Genomic DNA, 17,565 nt, shown 5'->3' on the forward strand with positions numbered 1-17,565 from the left:
TGGGCGTGCCCTCTGCTGCTGGAGCATCACTGCTTCTCTCTGTGAGCAGAGCAGGTGCACATGGCACTTCTAAAACTCCATGCACTTGTGTTGATGCCTGCGGTTCAAACATGGGACCACCAGGTTTCCTCTCGCCTCCTCCCACTCCACATCAGTGTGTCCCTTCTCCAAATAAGATCAGTATATTTGCTCCCTTGCTCTGTTGCCCGGCATTCCCAGAATAGTCTGAATCACTCCGCCAATACACCACAGACAGGGAGCCTACTGAAGAAAATGTGAAGTTAATACTTTCTATAGTAGCCACTGAAATGTGAATCTCAAACATTATAGTTTGGCTATTTTTAACTTGAAATAAGAAAACTAATCGAATACACATTCTTTTGTAGTGTGCTTTTGCTCAGTATTATAAGATTCATTCAACATTTTTATTTTATTTTATTTTTATTGTTTTATGTTAATGGAGGGTACAAAGAATTAGGTTACAGTGTTTGTATTTGTTAGGTAAAGTTCCTCTTATAATTGTGTTCTGCCCCCAGGAGGTGTGCCGTGCACCCTAACTTTGTGCGCATTAAGTGGGAGCACACCCATCCCCTTCCTCCTCCCCCCCCCACTCCCCTGTTCCCCTGTCCCCACCCTGAACTGATAAGAGTTTTTCTCAGAGGGTATTAAATCGTCTACTGGCTTCATATTAGAATTAAGTACATTGGATACTTACTTCTCCATTCTTGTGATACTTTACTAAGAAGAATGTGTTTCAACTCCATCCAGGTTAATACAAGATGTAAAGTCTTCATCTTTTTTAGTGGCTGAATAGGATTCCATGGTGTACATGTACCACAGCTTGTTAATCCATTCCTGGGTTGGTGGGCATTTAGGTTGTTTCCACATTCTGACAATCATTCAACATATTTTCAATATTGCTTCTAACTGTTGCTCTCTCTTCATCTTATGAATTCACTGCAGTCTAGTTTTCTGTTCTAGTGTTGGTCGATCTGTGTTTTTGTTGTTGTTGTTTCTTTTTTCTCATCCTGCCCCTTTTGGCCCTGTTATATATTCATCTTCGGGTGCCACAAACTCTAAGGAAAGAAAAAAGATTTTTTGCCTTCTCTTTTCCCCACAAATGGAAATTGTGGGCTGGGGGAACATCACCAGGTCATTGGTTCCCCATAAGGGCTCCTTGGCCCATTAGGAATGGGCTGAATCAGAAGAAGCCCAGATTTAGAACTCCTGGTGTTCACAGAAATGTGACACACCCATATGGTTCACTCATGTCCCATGCCTAGCACGGGACATGCTGAGAGGATTTATCCAAATTCTTGGGTGAACATCTTAAATTTTCCTGGAGAAAATTGCCTTGGAGTTAAGGCCTTGCAGAATGTAACATTTGGTTGCCAAGAGGTCTGGCCTCAGGCATGGCTCCAGAATGTCCCGATAGCACAGATGGGTTCATTCTACTGTAGGTAGCAGTGTGGGGGTGGGAGGCCTGGGAGTGAGACTGGAAGGAGCCTGGGTCCCAGCCAGAGCCATAGCCCCCAGACCAGTGGGTACTGACTGTGTCTGGAAGTGAAGGAGAGAGGCTTTGTGTAGGAGAGTGGCAGCTGGTAAATCTTGAAAAGTAGAATCTTCTAGCATCCAGAATTGTGGCTTAAGAAGCCCAACAAAATGCTGCTTTTGAGTGGAAATATCGGCTTTTGTAGCTAGAGAGCTGAATTAGACCTGATGGTTAGGACTGTCCAAGCCATATTAGGAAGCAAGCTGAATAATGATGATAGCAGGAAAGAGGCCCCCAGAACAAGAAGATCTGGTGAGTCTGTAGAGACGAGAGTCGTGGGGGCTCAGGAATGAAAGGTGACAGCTATTGGGTTTCGTTTGGCTCCTTGGTGTCATTTAAAGTTTTAGAGCAACAGGCAGTGCCTGTGGCTCAGTGGCTCAGGTAGGGCTCTGGCCACGTACACCCAGGCTGGTGGTTTTGAGCCTGGCCTGGGCCAGCTAACAATGACAACTGCAAAAAAAAAAAAAAAAAGTAGGGAAAAAAAATTTTTAGAGCAAGGACAAACACTATTTCTGTGTACGTACCCTGTCTCCTCGGAGATCCAGGTATCCTGTGGCTGTTACTACCTCCAGCCTTGCGTCCTGCTGCTCAGGCAGAGTTTAGACTTGATCTTGAGATGAAAGTAACAAAATAGAGGATATTAGAATAACAGACTTCAGGAAACCCAGAGTTATTGGTATCCTTTGGGTGAAATCTTATCTGGCTGCTGTGTCTTCTTTCTCGTGGATTTGACATTCAAATTTTGTAGTCCAAGGATAGGTTGGACAGAAGAGTTTCCCAACTAGTAAAGAGCCACGGAGAGGCAGTATTCCACCTCCAGCAACCGGGAGAAGGGACTGCTAGGGACATTCACAGTATTATTCTCCAGGGAAACTCAGACAGAAGGATTTCCCACTGCGCCGTTCTCACAAGTGGGGTCCAGCTCCATGCTTGGTGTCCCCAGACGTCTATGGAATCTGATCATCATTGTTTTTTTCTGTAAGCTTTCCTGTCCTTTGAAATTCTGACACTTATTATTATTGATATTTCTCATTGTTTATAAACATCCTTTAGTAGCTTACTGTGGGCCAGCTGCTGAGGACTGAGCCAACTGTGGCAGGTCCTGCCTCCAGCAGATTTCCAATGTCAGAAATAGTATAAGTTTGAGCAGACCCGTTCCCATGGAGGGTGATGGAGGAAGCTGCAGGACAGAAGCGCAGCCTGCTGTGAGTGTCTGCTGGATTCAGTAGCATAGAATAGTGGCTTCCTTTTCTTCTTGCTTTGGTGTCTGTGGTTTTCTACCATTAGATGGCTTTTCCAGACAATGGCTTTTTAAGATGCACTTTCTCTTCGCATGTCTGGGCTGGCTTGAGCACAGAGGTACAGTTTATGGACAGTATGCTGGGACGCTGCTCCTAGGCAGCTGCGTGCTTGCTTTTTGGAGGTTTGTGTACCCAGGCTCCTAAGTCCTGTGAAGGCCGCTGACCTCTTTCCAGATCTTTTCAGCAGTTCATTCTTAGGTGTCCTTTTGTATGTGACTCGTTCTCACTTCTCCTGTTTTGGAGAAGACAGAGCTGGGGGTCTGTGGTCCTCTTCCTTAACTGCAAGCTCATTTCCTTCACTGGAGGTTCTTGCAGAATGTTTGGGAGCCTCTTCCAAGATCCCTGGCATCACCACTGCTGGGGGTCCACTGTCTGTCTGGCTGTGTCCATTCCCAAGTGCAGCCCAAGGTGGTTCCTGGCGGCCCCCAAGTGCAAGGGGAAGACTCTTGTCCAAGAGGGGCCTTCCCAAGTGTAGTTCTTTGCTTTGACAGCTCTTCTCTCTCCCTTGAGTCCTCTCATACTCTTCATTTAAAAAAATTCTTCTTAATTTTTACCACAGCTGGAGATTTGGCCAATGAACTCGTTCGGCACTTTCTGATCGAGTGTACCCCGAAGGGAGTGAGGTTGAAAGGGTGCTCGAATGAACCCTATTTCGGTGAGTTGCCCGAGGTTTGCTGGCTGTGTTCTGCATGTGCCGGGTCTGGGGCTCCCTCTGCTCCCTGCCCTGAGATTTGGACCATCACTCTTCCTGCAGTTCACTGGTATTTCAGTCCCCAAATTAGATGAGGTCCCTCTCATCTGAATTATTATCTGTAAAATAAACTGCATATAAAATTGTTCTTAAGAGCTTTTGTCAAGATCAGGTGAATGAAAAGCACTGTGCCAAGATTAGAATCACAGATGTTAACAAGACTTCATCCTGGTCGGCAGAGAGATGGGTCCTGACAAGGTTAGAGCCACCATGTGACCGCAACCCATGGGCACAGGGAGGAGCGCAGAGCCCCCAGCAGAGCACCCTTCTTTCCCTGTAACTCCAGGCCTTCCCTGTCCCCCAGGCTCATTGGAACGAAGACGTAAGCCAGCCCCACGAGCCCAGTGCCAACGTCAGGCGTCATCGTTATAATCGCCTTTTTAAAAGCAATATGCTTGGGTGATATATGTGGTAAAAGTTAAGAGTTAGGTTGATTGCAGCCCTTACAATTTCAGATCAAGCAAACAGTATATCTTATTGTTTATAACATGGTAACAATGTGTCTATTTATCCCCCCTTCCTTTTTTTGAGGCAGAGTCTCTCTTTGTTGCCTAGGTTAGAGTACTCTGGCATCATAGCTCACAGCAACCTCAAATTCCTGGGCTCAAGTCAGGCAGTCCTCCTGCATCAGTCTCCCGAATAGCTGGGACTACACGTGCCCACCACCACACTTGGCTAATTTTTCAATTTTTAGTAGAGATGGGGGTCTTGTTCTTGCTCAGGCTGGTCTCAAACTCCCAAGCTCAGGCAGTTCTCCTGGCTCAGCCTCCCAGAGTGTTGGGATTCCAGTCTTGAGCCACTGCACCAGCCTTATTTATTTACCTCTGAATAGTCTTGTTGGACTTGTCACTTCTCTGAAGTTCTGTACCAAGTCTCACAATAATCTGAGATGTCAGCTGCTAAAAATGTCAGGCTCTGACTTGGCAGTGTTGGTTCCAGTTGTGACTCTCCTTTGCTGTTGTCTGTTTCGCAGGGAGCCTAACGGCTTTAGTGTGTCAACATTCCATCACGCCCTTGGCCTTGCCCTGCAAACTGCTCATTCCGGAGAGAGGTATGGGGTTGGGTCCTCAGCACTAGTCTGGGCCTGTGTAGGGTCACTCATAGTTGTCAAGGCTCACTGGTTTGGGACATTTCATAAAGAGCCACTGAGAAAATCAGATGGGAAGTTTTATTCTTACATGTGCTACATAGTTTGTGAGTAAGAGACGAGGGGCTTGCTGTTGTTTAGGATGGTCAGTAAGTGAGTAATCAAGGGAGGGTAAAGGAGGATATTCTCCCAAGTCAAGGCAGGAGAAGGAGATTCTGCCACACCTGGAAGCTTCCAGAAATCTTGGATTATGATGAAAAGTTGTCATAGAGCAAAGATTCTGTAGCTTAAAAATATAAAGCACTCAGACTAAGAGACATTCAAGATCGTCTCCATTTAGTGTTTATGATTCTACAAAATGGGTAAAGTGTTAATGCTATTACTGAGATGATGGATGAACTGTTGCTCTTTTTATTTTTTAAAAAAAAATCCATAATAAAACATTTTTAAAAATAATACCCACTGCATATCATGGTGGTCTCATGGTGCATCCCAAATTTCCTAAGTACCCTCAATCTCACATAAGATGATCTAATTTTAAAAATAGAAGTAAGTGGGATTTACCTTTTAAAATTTAACTGTTCATAGAGGTGTAGGCTAATTCAGAGATCAGAAAATACTTTGTTGGACCACATCAGCTCTACGTTTGTTCAGAATGTGATCATAATTTCCAGGGGGTGGATTATTTTCCCCAAGAAAACTCTCAACTGCAAAACCAGCCCGTGTCACCGTCTGGGAATTTTGTCATCATTTTGTCTAACACAGTCCTGAGGATTCTTTGTTGGGATCAGGACTTTTTTTTTTTTTTTTTTTTTTTGAGACAGAGTCTCATTCTGTCACCCTGTTGTTGAGTTCCCTGGCATCACAGCTCACAGCAACCTCCATCCTCCAACCTCCACCTCGGGCTCAACATTAGTTTCAGCCTCCCAAGTAGCTGGGACGACAGGCACTCGCCACAATGCCTGGCTGGTTTGAGAGGCAGAGTCTCGCTGTTGCTCAGGCTGGTCTCGAACTCCTGAGCTCAGGTGATCACCTGCCTCAGCCTCCTAGGGTGCTGGGATTATAGGCCTGAGCCACCGCCTCCAGCAAGGACTCATTTTTGTGTGTTCTTTTCTCTTCTTGCAGATCCGATGGAGGAAATAGCAGAAAATTCTCCCCAAACAGCAGCCAATTCTGCAGCTGAGCTTTTGAAGCAGGGGGCAGGTGAGTAACATGGCTTCATTTTCCATATCTTCAGGTTACTGGGGAGGAAAAGGACTCGGTGACACCATCTCCCTTTGCACTTTCACCGTGCAGGTTTCCTGTCCTGTGACTTTGAAAGAAGTTTCCCTTACAGAAGATGTCACAGAGCTGGGTGGAGCACTAATTTTGGGAGGTGGACCAGGGCTGCACAGGCTGGAAATACTGGTCTGACTTGAGCGCAACCAAATTGAGTGGAATAAATGTCAAGTTCTGAAATTAGTTCAGGGGAAAATGTAGTAAGACAGGATGTGGGTGACCTGCCCTGCCAGCTGTGAATGTAAAAATGTTCCAGAGGTATGACTCAACAAGTCACTTGACATGAGTCAACAGTTTGACCACATGGAAACAGGCACCTCCCGAGAACCAGCTCTTCCAGAAACAGGTCCCCTTTTAAAAATTTTTTTCTAACATATTTTGTTATTTAGAGCAGTTATACATTCACTGAAAAGCTGAGAGGAAGATACAGAGATACACCCGCCCCACTATGAGTATCCTTCATCAAAGTGGCTCATTTATTATGATTGACAGGCCTACCTTGAACATCATTCCCACCCAGCGTCCCTGCTTTGCTCACGTTAGGGTTTGGCTGCGGTGCTGTACTTTCTGTGGTTTGGACAAATGCATGATGACACGTATGCACCAGGACTGCGTTGTGGTGAATGGTTACACTGCCCTGCACGTTCTCTGCGCCCCGTCCACCCCTAATCCCAGGCAGCCAGTGATCTTCCAGTCTCCATATTGTTAGCTTTTCCATTTTCCAGAATGCCATGTAGCTCCTTTCACTTAGTAACATGCATGTAAGTTTCCTCCATGTCTTTTCACGACTTGATAGTTCATTCTCTTTTAGCACTGAATAATGTTTCATTGTCTGGATGGATCACAGTTTGTTAATCCATTCACCTACTAAAGGACATATTCAGTGCTTTCGTGTTTTGGCAATTATGGATAAACTGCTATAAACATCTAAGTGCAGGATTTTGTGTAGATATGTTTTCTTTCCTTTTCTTTTTTCTATTTTGAGACAGAGTTTCACTGTGTTGCCCTGTGTAGAGTGCTCTGGTGTCATAGCTCATAGCAACCTCCAACTCCCAGGCTCAAGCAATCCTCTTGCCTCAGCCTTCTGAGTAGCTGGGACTACAGGCACCCATCGTGATGCCTTGGCTAGTTTTTTTATTTTTAGCAGAGCCAGGGTCTTGTTCTTTCTCAGGCTCCTTCTCGTTGCTCGAGCTCCTGAGCTCTAGCAATCCCAGAGGGTTAGGAGCTTAAGGGAACTTCTGACTCAGCCTCCAGAATGCTGGGTTTTAGGTATGAGCCTATCACTGGGTAATCTGCCAGAGGTCAAAAGCCTGAGTGGAGAACTTGACCTTGAACCCATAATCACAGCTGCAATTTTCACTTTGGTGCTGGGAATTTTAGTACACTTGTTATTTGGGGCATGTTCTTATCATCCATGTTTTTGCCACAGATAACTTATCCTTTAAGGAAAGTCTAGAATGAGGTCAACACTATAAACATGTTCTGTTCAAAAACTTTCAGGCTTAATCTAACAGGCACAGCATTGAATAACTTCACAGAGCAAAACAACACAGAAGCGTAGTACAAAATGCACAGGGAGTAAGAAAATAGACAAATAGAACACAGTAAAGAATCCAGACACAGATCCATAGAAATACAGTTAACTGATCTTTGACACAAGAGCAAAGCCAACACAATGGAGAAGGGACAGTCTGTCCAAAAAATGGTGCAAAAATACTAGACAATCAGTATGCAAGAAATGAACCTGTAACATAGGAGAACGTCGAGATGGAATTAGGTTTGGTGATGACTTCTGAGATACGACAATCAAAGGCACAATCCATGAAAGAAGAAAACAACAGGCTAGATTTCATTAAAATTAAAAATTTCTGTTCTATTAGAGAATGAAAAGACAAGCCACAGAAAAAAGAAAATATTTTCAAGACATATCAAAGAACCGTTATCTAAAATACATTTGAAAAACTCTTAAAAGTCAGTAAGAAAATAAAAATCTCACTTAAAGAATTGGCCAAATCTTTGGCAGACATCTCACCAAAAAAAAAGTACAGGTGGTAAATAAAGCAATAAAAAGATGCTCCAGAGTCATCAGAGAAATGCAAATTAACCCCACAGTGAGGTGCCAAATTCTGGTGAGAGGTGGAGTGACGTCATTCCTGGGGGGAAGCAAAATGGTACCTCTGCTTTGGAAGACAGTCAGTTTCTTAAAAATAAACACGTTCTTACCATACAGTCCAGCAGTGTACTGCTTGGTCTCTACACAAAGGAATTGAAAACACATCCACACAGAGCTGGGGGGCGACACCTGCAGTCCTTGTGCTTGAGCTCAGGAGTTCGAGACCAGGCTGAGCAAGACCAAGACCCCGTCTCTACTAAAAATAGAGAAACTAGCCAGGCTTTGTGGCAGGTGCCTGTAGTCCCAGCTACTTGGAAGGCGAAGGCAGGAAGAGGATTGCTCAAACCCAGGAGTTTGAGGTTATGGTGAGCTATGCTGCCATGGTACTCTACCCAGAGCAACAGAGTGAGATAAGACTCTTTTAAAAAAAGAAAGAAAGAAAGAAAGAAAAAGAAATCACTTAGCTGTAGAGACCTGACTTTTGTATCTGGTCACCTACATAGCGGCTGCAAAGACCAAATGGGTAGAACATTGAAAAATGCCTTCGGAGCTGTTTTTCTGGCCCAAGAGGAGTCCCCTTACCAGCCTCACCCTTTCCCCTGTAAGAGCCCACCTTTTAACTTGGCCAGAACCCAGCGGGCCTAAGTGAGACACTGGGGCCCCATGCCAGAGACAGCTCACAGCTCCCAAGTTTGCTTTAGGTAGAGCCCACAGTGGCTTATAGTGTCCTTCTGTTAAGGTGACAGTCCCCGGTCTCAGCGTGGTGTCCAGGGAGGATGTGGGGCTTTACTGCAGACTTCTACATGAGCAGCTCCCCTGCACTCTTGACCTAGGAAGTGGAGCTATGGAATTAGATGCACTGGTTGTTTTGTTTTAAATAAACCTTTCAAAATGAATTTGAAAATTTTAAAACATGGAATTAATTGGCTTTTATATTGCAACTCGTGTATCAGCAACATTCAAGAACAACCTTGAAAAATGACCATGGTAACACTCGGAGCACACTTACTCCTGTGTGGCTCATCAGCTCATCCCCCACAGGGTGTCTGCAGGTGGGCCTGTGATCTGAGGTCGCAGCTCTGACTCTTGAGTGGCAGAGCCAGGCCCAGTATCCAGCATGCATGTCTGGATGTGTCACAGCCCACCGCTGCCACTGCTTGTCAGGGCCCGGTACTGGCCAGGTCTCAGGCCGGCTTAACTAGGTTCTGGATGCAGACTGCTAAGCTACCTTGCTCAGGAACAATTTCTCTTAGGTGCCTGAGGGCTATCTACTATTAGCTGATGGCGAGGGGTGGGGGGGAGAGATGGAGAGGGAGAGGGAGAGAGAGAAAAGCAGTCTTAGGATAGGTAGATCTTAGTCTTTAGTAGAGCTTGGTAATCTTCAACAGGGAGACACAGTGCTGGCATTCTGTAGGCAGGAGAGGAGACAGAGTCAGAGTAAGCGCGTCCATGATAGAATGCGCATGCTCCTGACTGCCTTCTCCTCCAGCCTAATATAAGGCTGATCTGTGCCTCTCAACACCATGCATAGAGACTGCCAATTCACCACTGCTCTCATCTCATGAGCTCTCATGCTTGTTAGGCAAGTTAAATCCCCCCCTCCCCGCCCTTTTCACCAAGGTGTTTCATTATTGAGCTATACAGTTATTTCTTACAACTCTCATTCTTCCCAGTCATAGGCTCTACGGGCTGCTACATGGGCGTGTCCATCTCCTCTCAGGCAGCAGCCCTGCCCACCCACGCCAGCCATGTGGTCAGCCCCCGGGCACATGATCTGTGCACTCTGCTCTTTTGGCGGTGTGTCCCCTGATCTTTAGCAGTGTTTCACGTTTCTGTTTCCTTTGGATCCCACCTTGTGTCTAAATACAAGGGCTGTTAAGGTACTTGAGGGTTTCTGCTGTGACTTCTGTGCTCCCCACATTGACCACAGAGTCTGGGGGCCCAAACAGTGTCCCTCACTACGAAAGTGACACTGAGCTGAGTTCTGAAGGATGGGAAGGCACAGCCAGGCGAAGGATCAGGAGGTCGCGCTGAGGACAGAGTGCACGTTTGAGTGTCCAAAGCTTATTCAAGGAATGAGAAGAAAGAAAATGTCTTATTTCTAAAAGACCTTGAGAGCTGTGAAATTCTGCCCAACACCATATTCCAAAGCAAGGAATTGGGACGGCAGTTTTGACACCAGAGGAGTTAGGTCATCATGGTGACCACCCCTCAGCTGGTGCCTTTTCGACCCGGAAGATTGGTGATGGTTGTTTAGAAAAAGTGCTAAACAACTATTATAGCAGATGGTGGAACTATTCTGATCACCTCAATTAAATTGAGTGGTTTTTATTCTCCTAAGTAGAATTTCATTTGTTGTCCTCATTCACTTAGACTCTTGGAAGTAAGAAAGTACTTACTCTTTTAAGAAAGTAATTGTGTCCAGTTTCTTCCTTATAAAGATTGAAGAAGCTGAGACTCAGAAATCTTAGCAGCGTCAGGCAGCTCACAGAGATGGGAGTAAACTTTTAATTCTATTCAGTTTAGTCTCTTTCCATTTGATACTAAGGCAATTATGACTTTGTTCCAATCTCTAAAATAATTTCTATTTATGTTTTTAGCCTCCATTCTTAGTTGTTTTTTGGTGAAGCAGAGGAATGTAGTATAATCCTCAAAAGAAGGCTTTTTTTTTTTTTAAACCAGATTTCTGATATATTTCCCAGAAATGTTGTGGTTGTGTGTTTTAACTTAGCATACTTTAGGTACAATTTCTTCGTAAAGTCACATGTGTTTTTTAAGTTTAAAGAAGGGAATTACAGGGTGAGGGGAAAGGGGAAAATGAATTACTCATAGACCCGTTAGCCTTCCACGACCCTGACTCCTGGGGAGAGTGGTGGCAGGCCCGATATTCTCCCATCCAAAGACCCTCTTCATAGCTGCTAGATTCCTTCATGGGCTCCCTCTCACCTTGTACTTGGGACTGTGCTGCAGGGGCAACGTTTCCTATTTCTTCTCTCTCTCAGCATGATAGGTTTACCCCTAGTTTTCACGAACATAATGCTAGTCTCATTTTTAATGACTGTGTAATGATTTGTTCTGTTACTCAACTCTTATTGCTCGTTCCTGTATTGTTTTTTTTATCTTTCAATCCTACAAACAGTGCTTAGAGGATGGTCTTTCTGCATTATTTGTTTCTTTTTCCTGAGTTCTGGATTGATGCTTCAGACCGTTTCTCACATGTGGATGCTTCTGGGCTAGGACATGTAGATCTAGGCTTCTCTGCTTTGTCATAAAGTCCCTTTCCCAGAGTAGCCTGGTCATTTACAGAGCTCTGTCCTGGGAGTCTGAGGAGCACCCTCCTTGTTAAGGCCTCACTGGACACCAGAGCTCTGAATCCTCACCCCTTGCCCAGACCACTTGCCAGCAGCCCCAGTGTTGACCCTGCAGGCCCAGGCTCACCTGGTTCCTGCAGGAGGGAGTTGGACTTTGGGGCCGCTGGTGTTGTCCTCCATGCAACTGCCACCAAACGCAGGGGGCAGCATCTGCTTCTGAACTGTGAGCAGTGACAGCAGAGCTCCTGCGTCTGGGGAGAGACGTTCCCCAAACACCAAACCCCTTCCAGACTCTGGCCAGGGGACCACTCTTCATCAGAAATCCTTTCCTGGTGTCTCCGTGTGAACCGACCCAGGTTGTGCCAAGTTTGTGGAATTTTTATTGTGGTTAGATCAAGAGTCTCCTTTGCCCTCTTTTGTGATGACAGGATCAGCCTGATGGTGATGCGAATGAAATCAGAGCCAGAGAGTCCCCACCCGGCTGAAATCCGTGTGAATTTCCAGGCTCCCTTTGGCTCCTCCTCATCCTCATACGTGCTTTTTATGTTCTACTGAGAATCACAGCAGAGAGTTTTCTCCTGCCCTCCCAGTTGACTGCTAACAGCATTTTTCCATGTTGCTCTGTGATTTCATGATTCCCCCTTGCTGGTTGCTTGGTATTCCATCGAGGGCACCCTTGTCTTGTTTTTGGACATAATCTGTTTCTGATTTCCCCACCATCACGAGCATGTAAAATGGATCTCTCCCTGGTAGGTCAGCTATCCCATGTGGTTATGGAACATTTCCTTCTCACATCTTCTCAGAAGTCATGTCTCTAGCTTACTGCTAGGCGTTTTTCATCTGTCTGATATATATTATCAAGCTCTCATGTAAGATGGCTGGCTCATATCCTCAAAACACCTCAACATTTACACAATAACTATGAATTATGGCTTTTTCTGTGGTAAGAAGAGATGTTGAGCTGCTCGCAAGTGGTCTGCTCGCTCTGATGCCCAAGGACCTGCTAGCCCACCTGCCATCTGTGGGCCTGTGTGTCAGCGCACCTGCCAAGGCGTCTGCTAGTGCCCTGTGAGAACATCTGCCAGCATGCATGGCCCCTGCTCATTCGGAAAAGCTGGAATCAATGGCAGAAAGAAGGCAGAGTGCTCCTTAGGGCTTTCCCCCCGGAGAGAGCGCTGCCAGAGGGACAGGACAGGACAACGGGCGGCTGTGCTCATTTGTGTACTTGGCTTTGTTGGTGTGGACGAACTATTTTTGTGTTTGGTGGAACTCTAGAGGCTTTTAAACCTGGAATTAAGATGCCCACATGCTCACATAGGGAAACTTGATTCTGGCAGAGGGGGAGCAAGTGAGAGCAGTCCTGGTCCCCAGGAGGACACCTTCTTGGTCTCCAGCCAGCAAGGCCCTGGTTCCCCTGTGAGTGAGCTCAGGTTAAGGGTGAACGCCTCACAAGTGAACACGCTGACTGCATCCACGGCCCCAAGGTCCACATGTACTTTGGCTTAAGTGGCAGGGATTCAGGCTAAAAGAGGGAGCAGGGTTTTTACAAAGCCCATTGTGTCCTTCTCTTAAGAAGAGGTGGCCCAGGAGAACACCCTAAGCCACTCTTTGCCACCTTGGGGAGCCAGGGTACTGGTGAGGCCAGGCTGCTCTGGTTCTTTCTACCCATGCTCTGAGCTCACTGCAAGCCAGGGCTCTTCGCACAGTCCTTCCCGGGTACCCTTTCCGAACCCCTGCATGATAGCTTTGTGAGATCCTGGAACTCATGCTTTTCTCATAGAAGTTTCTCAGAGGGACTCTGGGCCTTCCTATTTATAAAGGTAGTTGGGCTCAGGCTTCTGTGCTAATGTGACTGTCATCCAGACCCACACTGAGGCCACAAAGGTGCCTCAGCCCCCTCCCCAATGCCAAGGTTAAGTAAATACTGCGGGGGTGCAAATGGAATACTTCCTCTGGCGGGTGGAGGGCAGAGCCAGGTTGAAGGATCTGCTTTGCTGTCTTATGTGCCAGACCTTGATGTGGGAGCGGGCTCATCCTTGGGGCACTTACTCTCACATTTACCCAATCAGGGGCAAAACCATCTGCCTTCAGGTGCGCCTGGTGCCGTCACACCTGATGCACATCCCCATTGGTATCTTCCAGCCTGCAACGTGTGGTACCTGAATTCTGTGGAGATGGAGTCCCTCACTGGCCACCAGGCGGTCCAGAAGGCCCTGAGCATCACCCTCGTCCAGCAGCCGCCCCCTGTGTCCACTGTCGTGCACTTCAAGGTGTCAGCCCAGGGCATCACCCTGACGGACAATCAGAGGAAGTGAGTGCCCAGAGGGCAGCAGGGATCTGTCCAGCCAGGGCACACTACTGGTCACAGCGGGGGTGCCCATCCCTCCTGCCCTCCTCTGGTGTGAGTCCTCAGCCCCTGAGGTCATTAGGCATCCAGCATCTCTCTAGGCTTTTTCTGCCCAATAAATAGGTTCCAGGAACCACATATAAACTGTGAGTATTTGTCCTGAAGCCTTTTTTTTTTTAAGGAAATCAGTAGAAATTATTTTTAAAGATATTTGGTGCTTTGAACATGACATACGTATATAACTTGCAAATGTAAAATTCTTTTAAGTCACTTATTTTTTAACACTGAGAATGATCCTAATTCAGTGATCTTTTTTCTTTTCTTTCTTTTTTTTGTAGAGACAGAGTCTCACTTTGTCACCCTCAGTAGAGTTCCGTGGCATCATACAGCTCACAGCAATCTCCAAGTCCTGGGCTTAGGCAGTTCTCTTGCCTCAGCCTCCTAATTAGCTGTGACAACGCCTGGCTATTTTTTGTTGCAGTTTGGCCAGGGCCGGGTTTGAACCCACCACCCTCAGTATATGGGGCAGCACACTACTCACTGAGCCACAGATGCCACCCTCAGTGATCTTTTTTTATTGAACGTATTTTTTTTTTTAACTTGGGGCCCTCTCATTTCAAGCAAGAGTATGACTTTAATATAGATTATTTCTTTTGGCCAATTTAGAATGGCTTTTGTCACAGAGGGTGCTGACTTGGTTTGTGCTGGAGCAAGTGTTCCCAGGCAGGCATGAAAGACACCCTCAGCTTGAACTTAGAGCAGAGACCACAGGCTTGCCCCCCCTCCCACCATCCAGAATCAAAGGCATCTTAGATGCTGTTATCATATGTTTGTTAGGGAAACAGCCTGGTGGTTAAGGAGGTGAGTTGTTATCAACCCTAGAAAGAATGGGCAGTGACAGACAGGCCATCAGGGCTCCTCTAGACCAGCCTGAGCCTCTGCCCACAACGACGTGCCCCCACCACCCCGTGGTACCTGCTGCAGCTGTGTGTATCCCTTGGTGGGGATGTTTTCTTCATCTACTGAAACCATCTGGGAGGTTGAAGGCAGAACCTTCCTTCCTGTTGCTTTGGGGAAGGTCATGGGTTTAGCTGGTCACTTCTGAGTTTAGAGCCTTACCCCCAATGCTGACCAGTAGGGTGACCCCAGACAAGGTCCTTAATGCCATGATGCTCAGTTTCTTCATTTTTCAAACTTGCACCAGAATAAACTACTTCAAGATTTAGTGACGTGAATGAGTATAGAACTCAGTAAGTGCCCTGTGTGGCTTAGCTGGACACTGGACCTCAGGGTCAGGAGTATTGCTCAGAGTCAGGGTCAGGGTATGGTTAGGCTTCCCAGTGTACTCAGGGTCAGAGCTGTTGCTCAATCACACAGAGGATTCAAATCAGGTTCAAGTTCAGGGATGTGGCTTGACCACAGCGTCAGGGTCAGGGGTATGACAAGACTGCTCAGGGAACTCAGGGTCAGGGGTAGGGCTTCACCACACAGTGAACTCAGGGTTATTGTATGGCAAAGCCACACAGTAGACTCTGGGTCAGGGTCAGAATCAGGGACAAAGGTGTGGTTCAGCTGCACAGTGGACTCAGGGTCAGGGTCAGGGATGTGTCTTGGCCACAGAATGGACTCAGGATCAGGGTCAGGGAATGTGTCTTGGCCACAGAATGGACTCCAGGTCAGGGTATAGCTCATCCTCACAGAGCACTCAGGATCAGGAGTGTTGCCCAGTGGCACAGTGGACTCAGGGTCGGGTCAGCCTCCTTGAAGAGCCTCACAGTGCCCACCCTTCTCTCCTCCATACTGCCCTTCAAGGGTCTCTTACTTTTCACGTGATTTTTTTTTTAATGTACCCTTGTCAAGAGTATTTTTTTTTTTTTTTGTATCTCTTTAGTTTCCCTCTTTCTTATAAACCCTGCAGATAGGTAATGTTCACATCAGGCCAGGTATCCTATATTGCAAGAGACAGAATTTGAGTTCAGACTGGCTTATTTTAGACAAAAGGGGTATATTCTCTCCAACAACCAGCCTTAAAAGGCAGCTACTAGAGATGGCAGGTGAAGTGGGGATTGGTGGCTGCAGGGTCACCTCCGATGTCTTGGTTCTGCCTCTGGTCCTGCCTGTCTTCTGGCTTCTTGCTCATCCTCCAAATGGTTTTCTCCAACACACATTTGCCAGCATCTGGGGCACAGTTTGACAGCTCTCCCGGAGAAGGAGGAGAGAGCTGCCCGCAGCACCAGCTAGACTGGCCCAACCTGGACATGGACTACAGGGTGTTCTGATGGGCATCCTTAGGGTACCACTGGACCGGGCGGCCAGCACTGTCAGAGGAGGCAAGAAGGGCTGGGCAGGTGAGCCTGAGCAGAGGACTCCCTGGGCGCCGTCTCAGTGGCCGTGGGGAGCCCTCCCAGGCATATCCCATGCACAGGCCTGTAGAGTTCACTCAGTGCTGTCCCTGAATCTGCCTGTGCTGGGAAAGCCTGGGTCTTTCTAGACTGTTGTCACGGTCACCTTTTCACAGGTGAGAAAACAAGGTTCAGGGTCTTTAGGGGTTGGTTTCCTCACTGTGCTGCAGCCAGTGCGTCTGGCGGGTCTGTCTCACACCCCACCAGCTCCTCCAGTTTCTAGGGCTCCTCAATGCACTTCCCACCTTGCACACGGCTGGCAGTGTCACCTGTGTGGTGCTTCTGTTCCTGTTTCCAAGACCCACACTGCCCAACTTCAGGTTGCCTGTTGACTTGTAATGGGCACACACACTGTCCTCTGCTCCACAAATCTTCACATGTGGGGGAGCCTGTATCATGCATCCCCTAGGACCCCCAAACCCCAGTAACGGGACCGTCCTCTCTCTCCCATGTGCCAACAGGCTGTTCTTCCGGAGGCATTACCCCGTGAGCAGTGTGATTTTCTGTGCCTTGGATCCACAAGACAGGAAGTAAGACATTTGCATTGTTATTAAGTAAGGCATACACTTCATTTTACCCTTTAAGTTTAAAAATTAACTTACTGTTTGTCTTTTGTCTTTCTTTTGCTAGGTGGATCAAAGATGGGCCTCCCTCAAAGTAAGTTGCTAGGATTTCTTTCTGTTCTCTGGTTGTATGCATAGTCCAAAGTTGAATTCTTTTCCAGATTCCCATAGAAGGTGACTTATATAAGAAAACGACTAAGACATTAGTTACTTTTTTAAAAAGAGAAGAAAAAGTGAAAGCATTCTCATTACACAATATAGCAAAGGCCTGGATGGTGTTAACTTTTCTGATAACTGTTGGCCAGATGTGCGGTATTTACATAAAACACTGTGGTGTGGATGCAGTGAGAAGAGAGAGGGGCTGGGCCGCAGCAGGGCACGGCTAAAGCAGGTGTCCAGAACTGACCATAAGTGAGGGGGACGGTTTTCATCACCCCTTTGCTCTATAGCAGGATAGGCATTTGCTAGAGGCCCCTCTTGACAAGGGCACCCTTCCCTGGTTCTGTAGGTGCCCATGGCCATTTCCAGCCCTGCCCTTAGCAGGCAGAGGGACTTCATCTCAGCCTCCCTGTCAGAGGCATAACTGGCTGCATTCCCACAAGTGCATTTCCTCTGTGTCGTCTAGGTGTGGTAGCTGCCTAGATGTAGGAGGTGTCTGTGGAGGTGGTCACACCTCTAAAGCAGGGCCGTGCGCTGTCCCTCTCCTCCCCCAGCCTCAGGGGCCTCATCCACACAGAGGGTCAGATACTTTACCTGCAGGGGCCTCATCCACACAGAGGGTCAGATACTTTACCTGCAGGGACCTCATCCACACAGAGGGTCAGATACTTTACCTGCAGGGTCCTCATCTGCACAGAGGG

At 47.0% G+C, this 17,565-nt stretch overlaps 1 protein-coding gene across 6 annotated transcripts in view; it reads left to right on the top strand.

Annotated features, from left to right (window-relative positions):
- The window catches only part of TNS3 (tensin 3), a 311,621-nt gene that overhangs the window by 286,934 nt on the left and 7,122 nt on the right, over positions 1 to 17,565 (top strand). For all 6 annotated transcript variants that reach the window (XM_023517874.1, XM_023517872.1, XM_023517873.1 and 3 more), the window contains 6 exons: positions 3,413 to 3,508; positions 4,578 to 4,655; positions 5,817 to 5,894; positions 13,536 to 13,704; positions 16,604 to 16,672; positions 16,773 to 16,799. In XM_023517874.1, coding sequence (XP_023373642.1) covers positions 3,413 to 3,508; positions 4,578 to 4,655; positions 5,817 to 5,894; positions 13,536 to 13,704; positions 16,604 to 16,672; positions 16,773 to 16,799 — 517 coding nt within the window. The remainder of the gene's footprint in view (positions 1 to 3,412; positions 3,509 to 4,577; positions 4,656 to 5,816; positions 5,895 to 13,535; positions 13,705 to 16,603; positions 16,673 to 16,772; positions 16,800 to 17,565) is intronic.

The sequence above is a fragment of the Otolemur garnettii genome, unplaced genomic scaffold, assembly GCF_000181295.1.
Source record: "Otolemur garnettii isolate 467f Iridium unplaced genomic scaffold, OtoGar3 scaffold00123, whole genome shotgun sequence".
Taxonomy (NCBI): domain Eukaryota; kingdom Metazoa; phylum Chordata; class Mammalia; order Primates; family Galagidae; genus Otolemur; species Otolemur garnettii.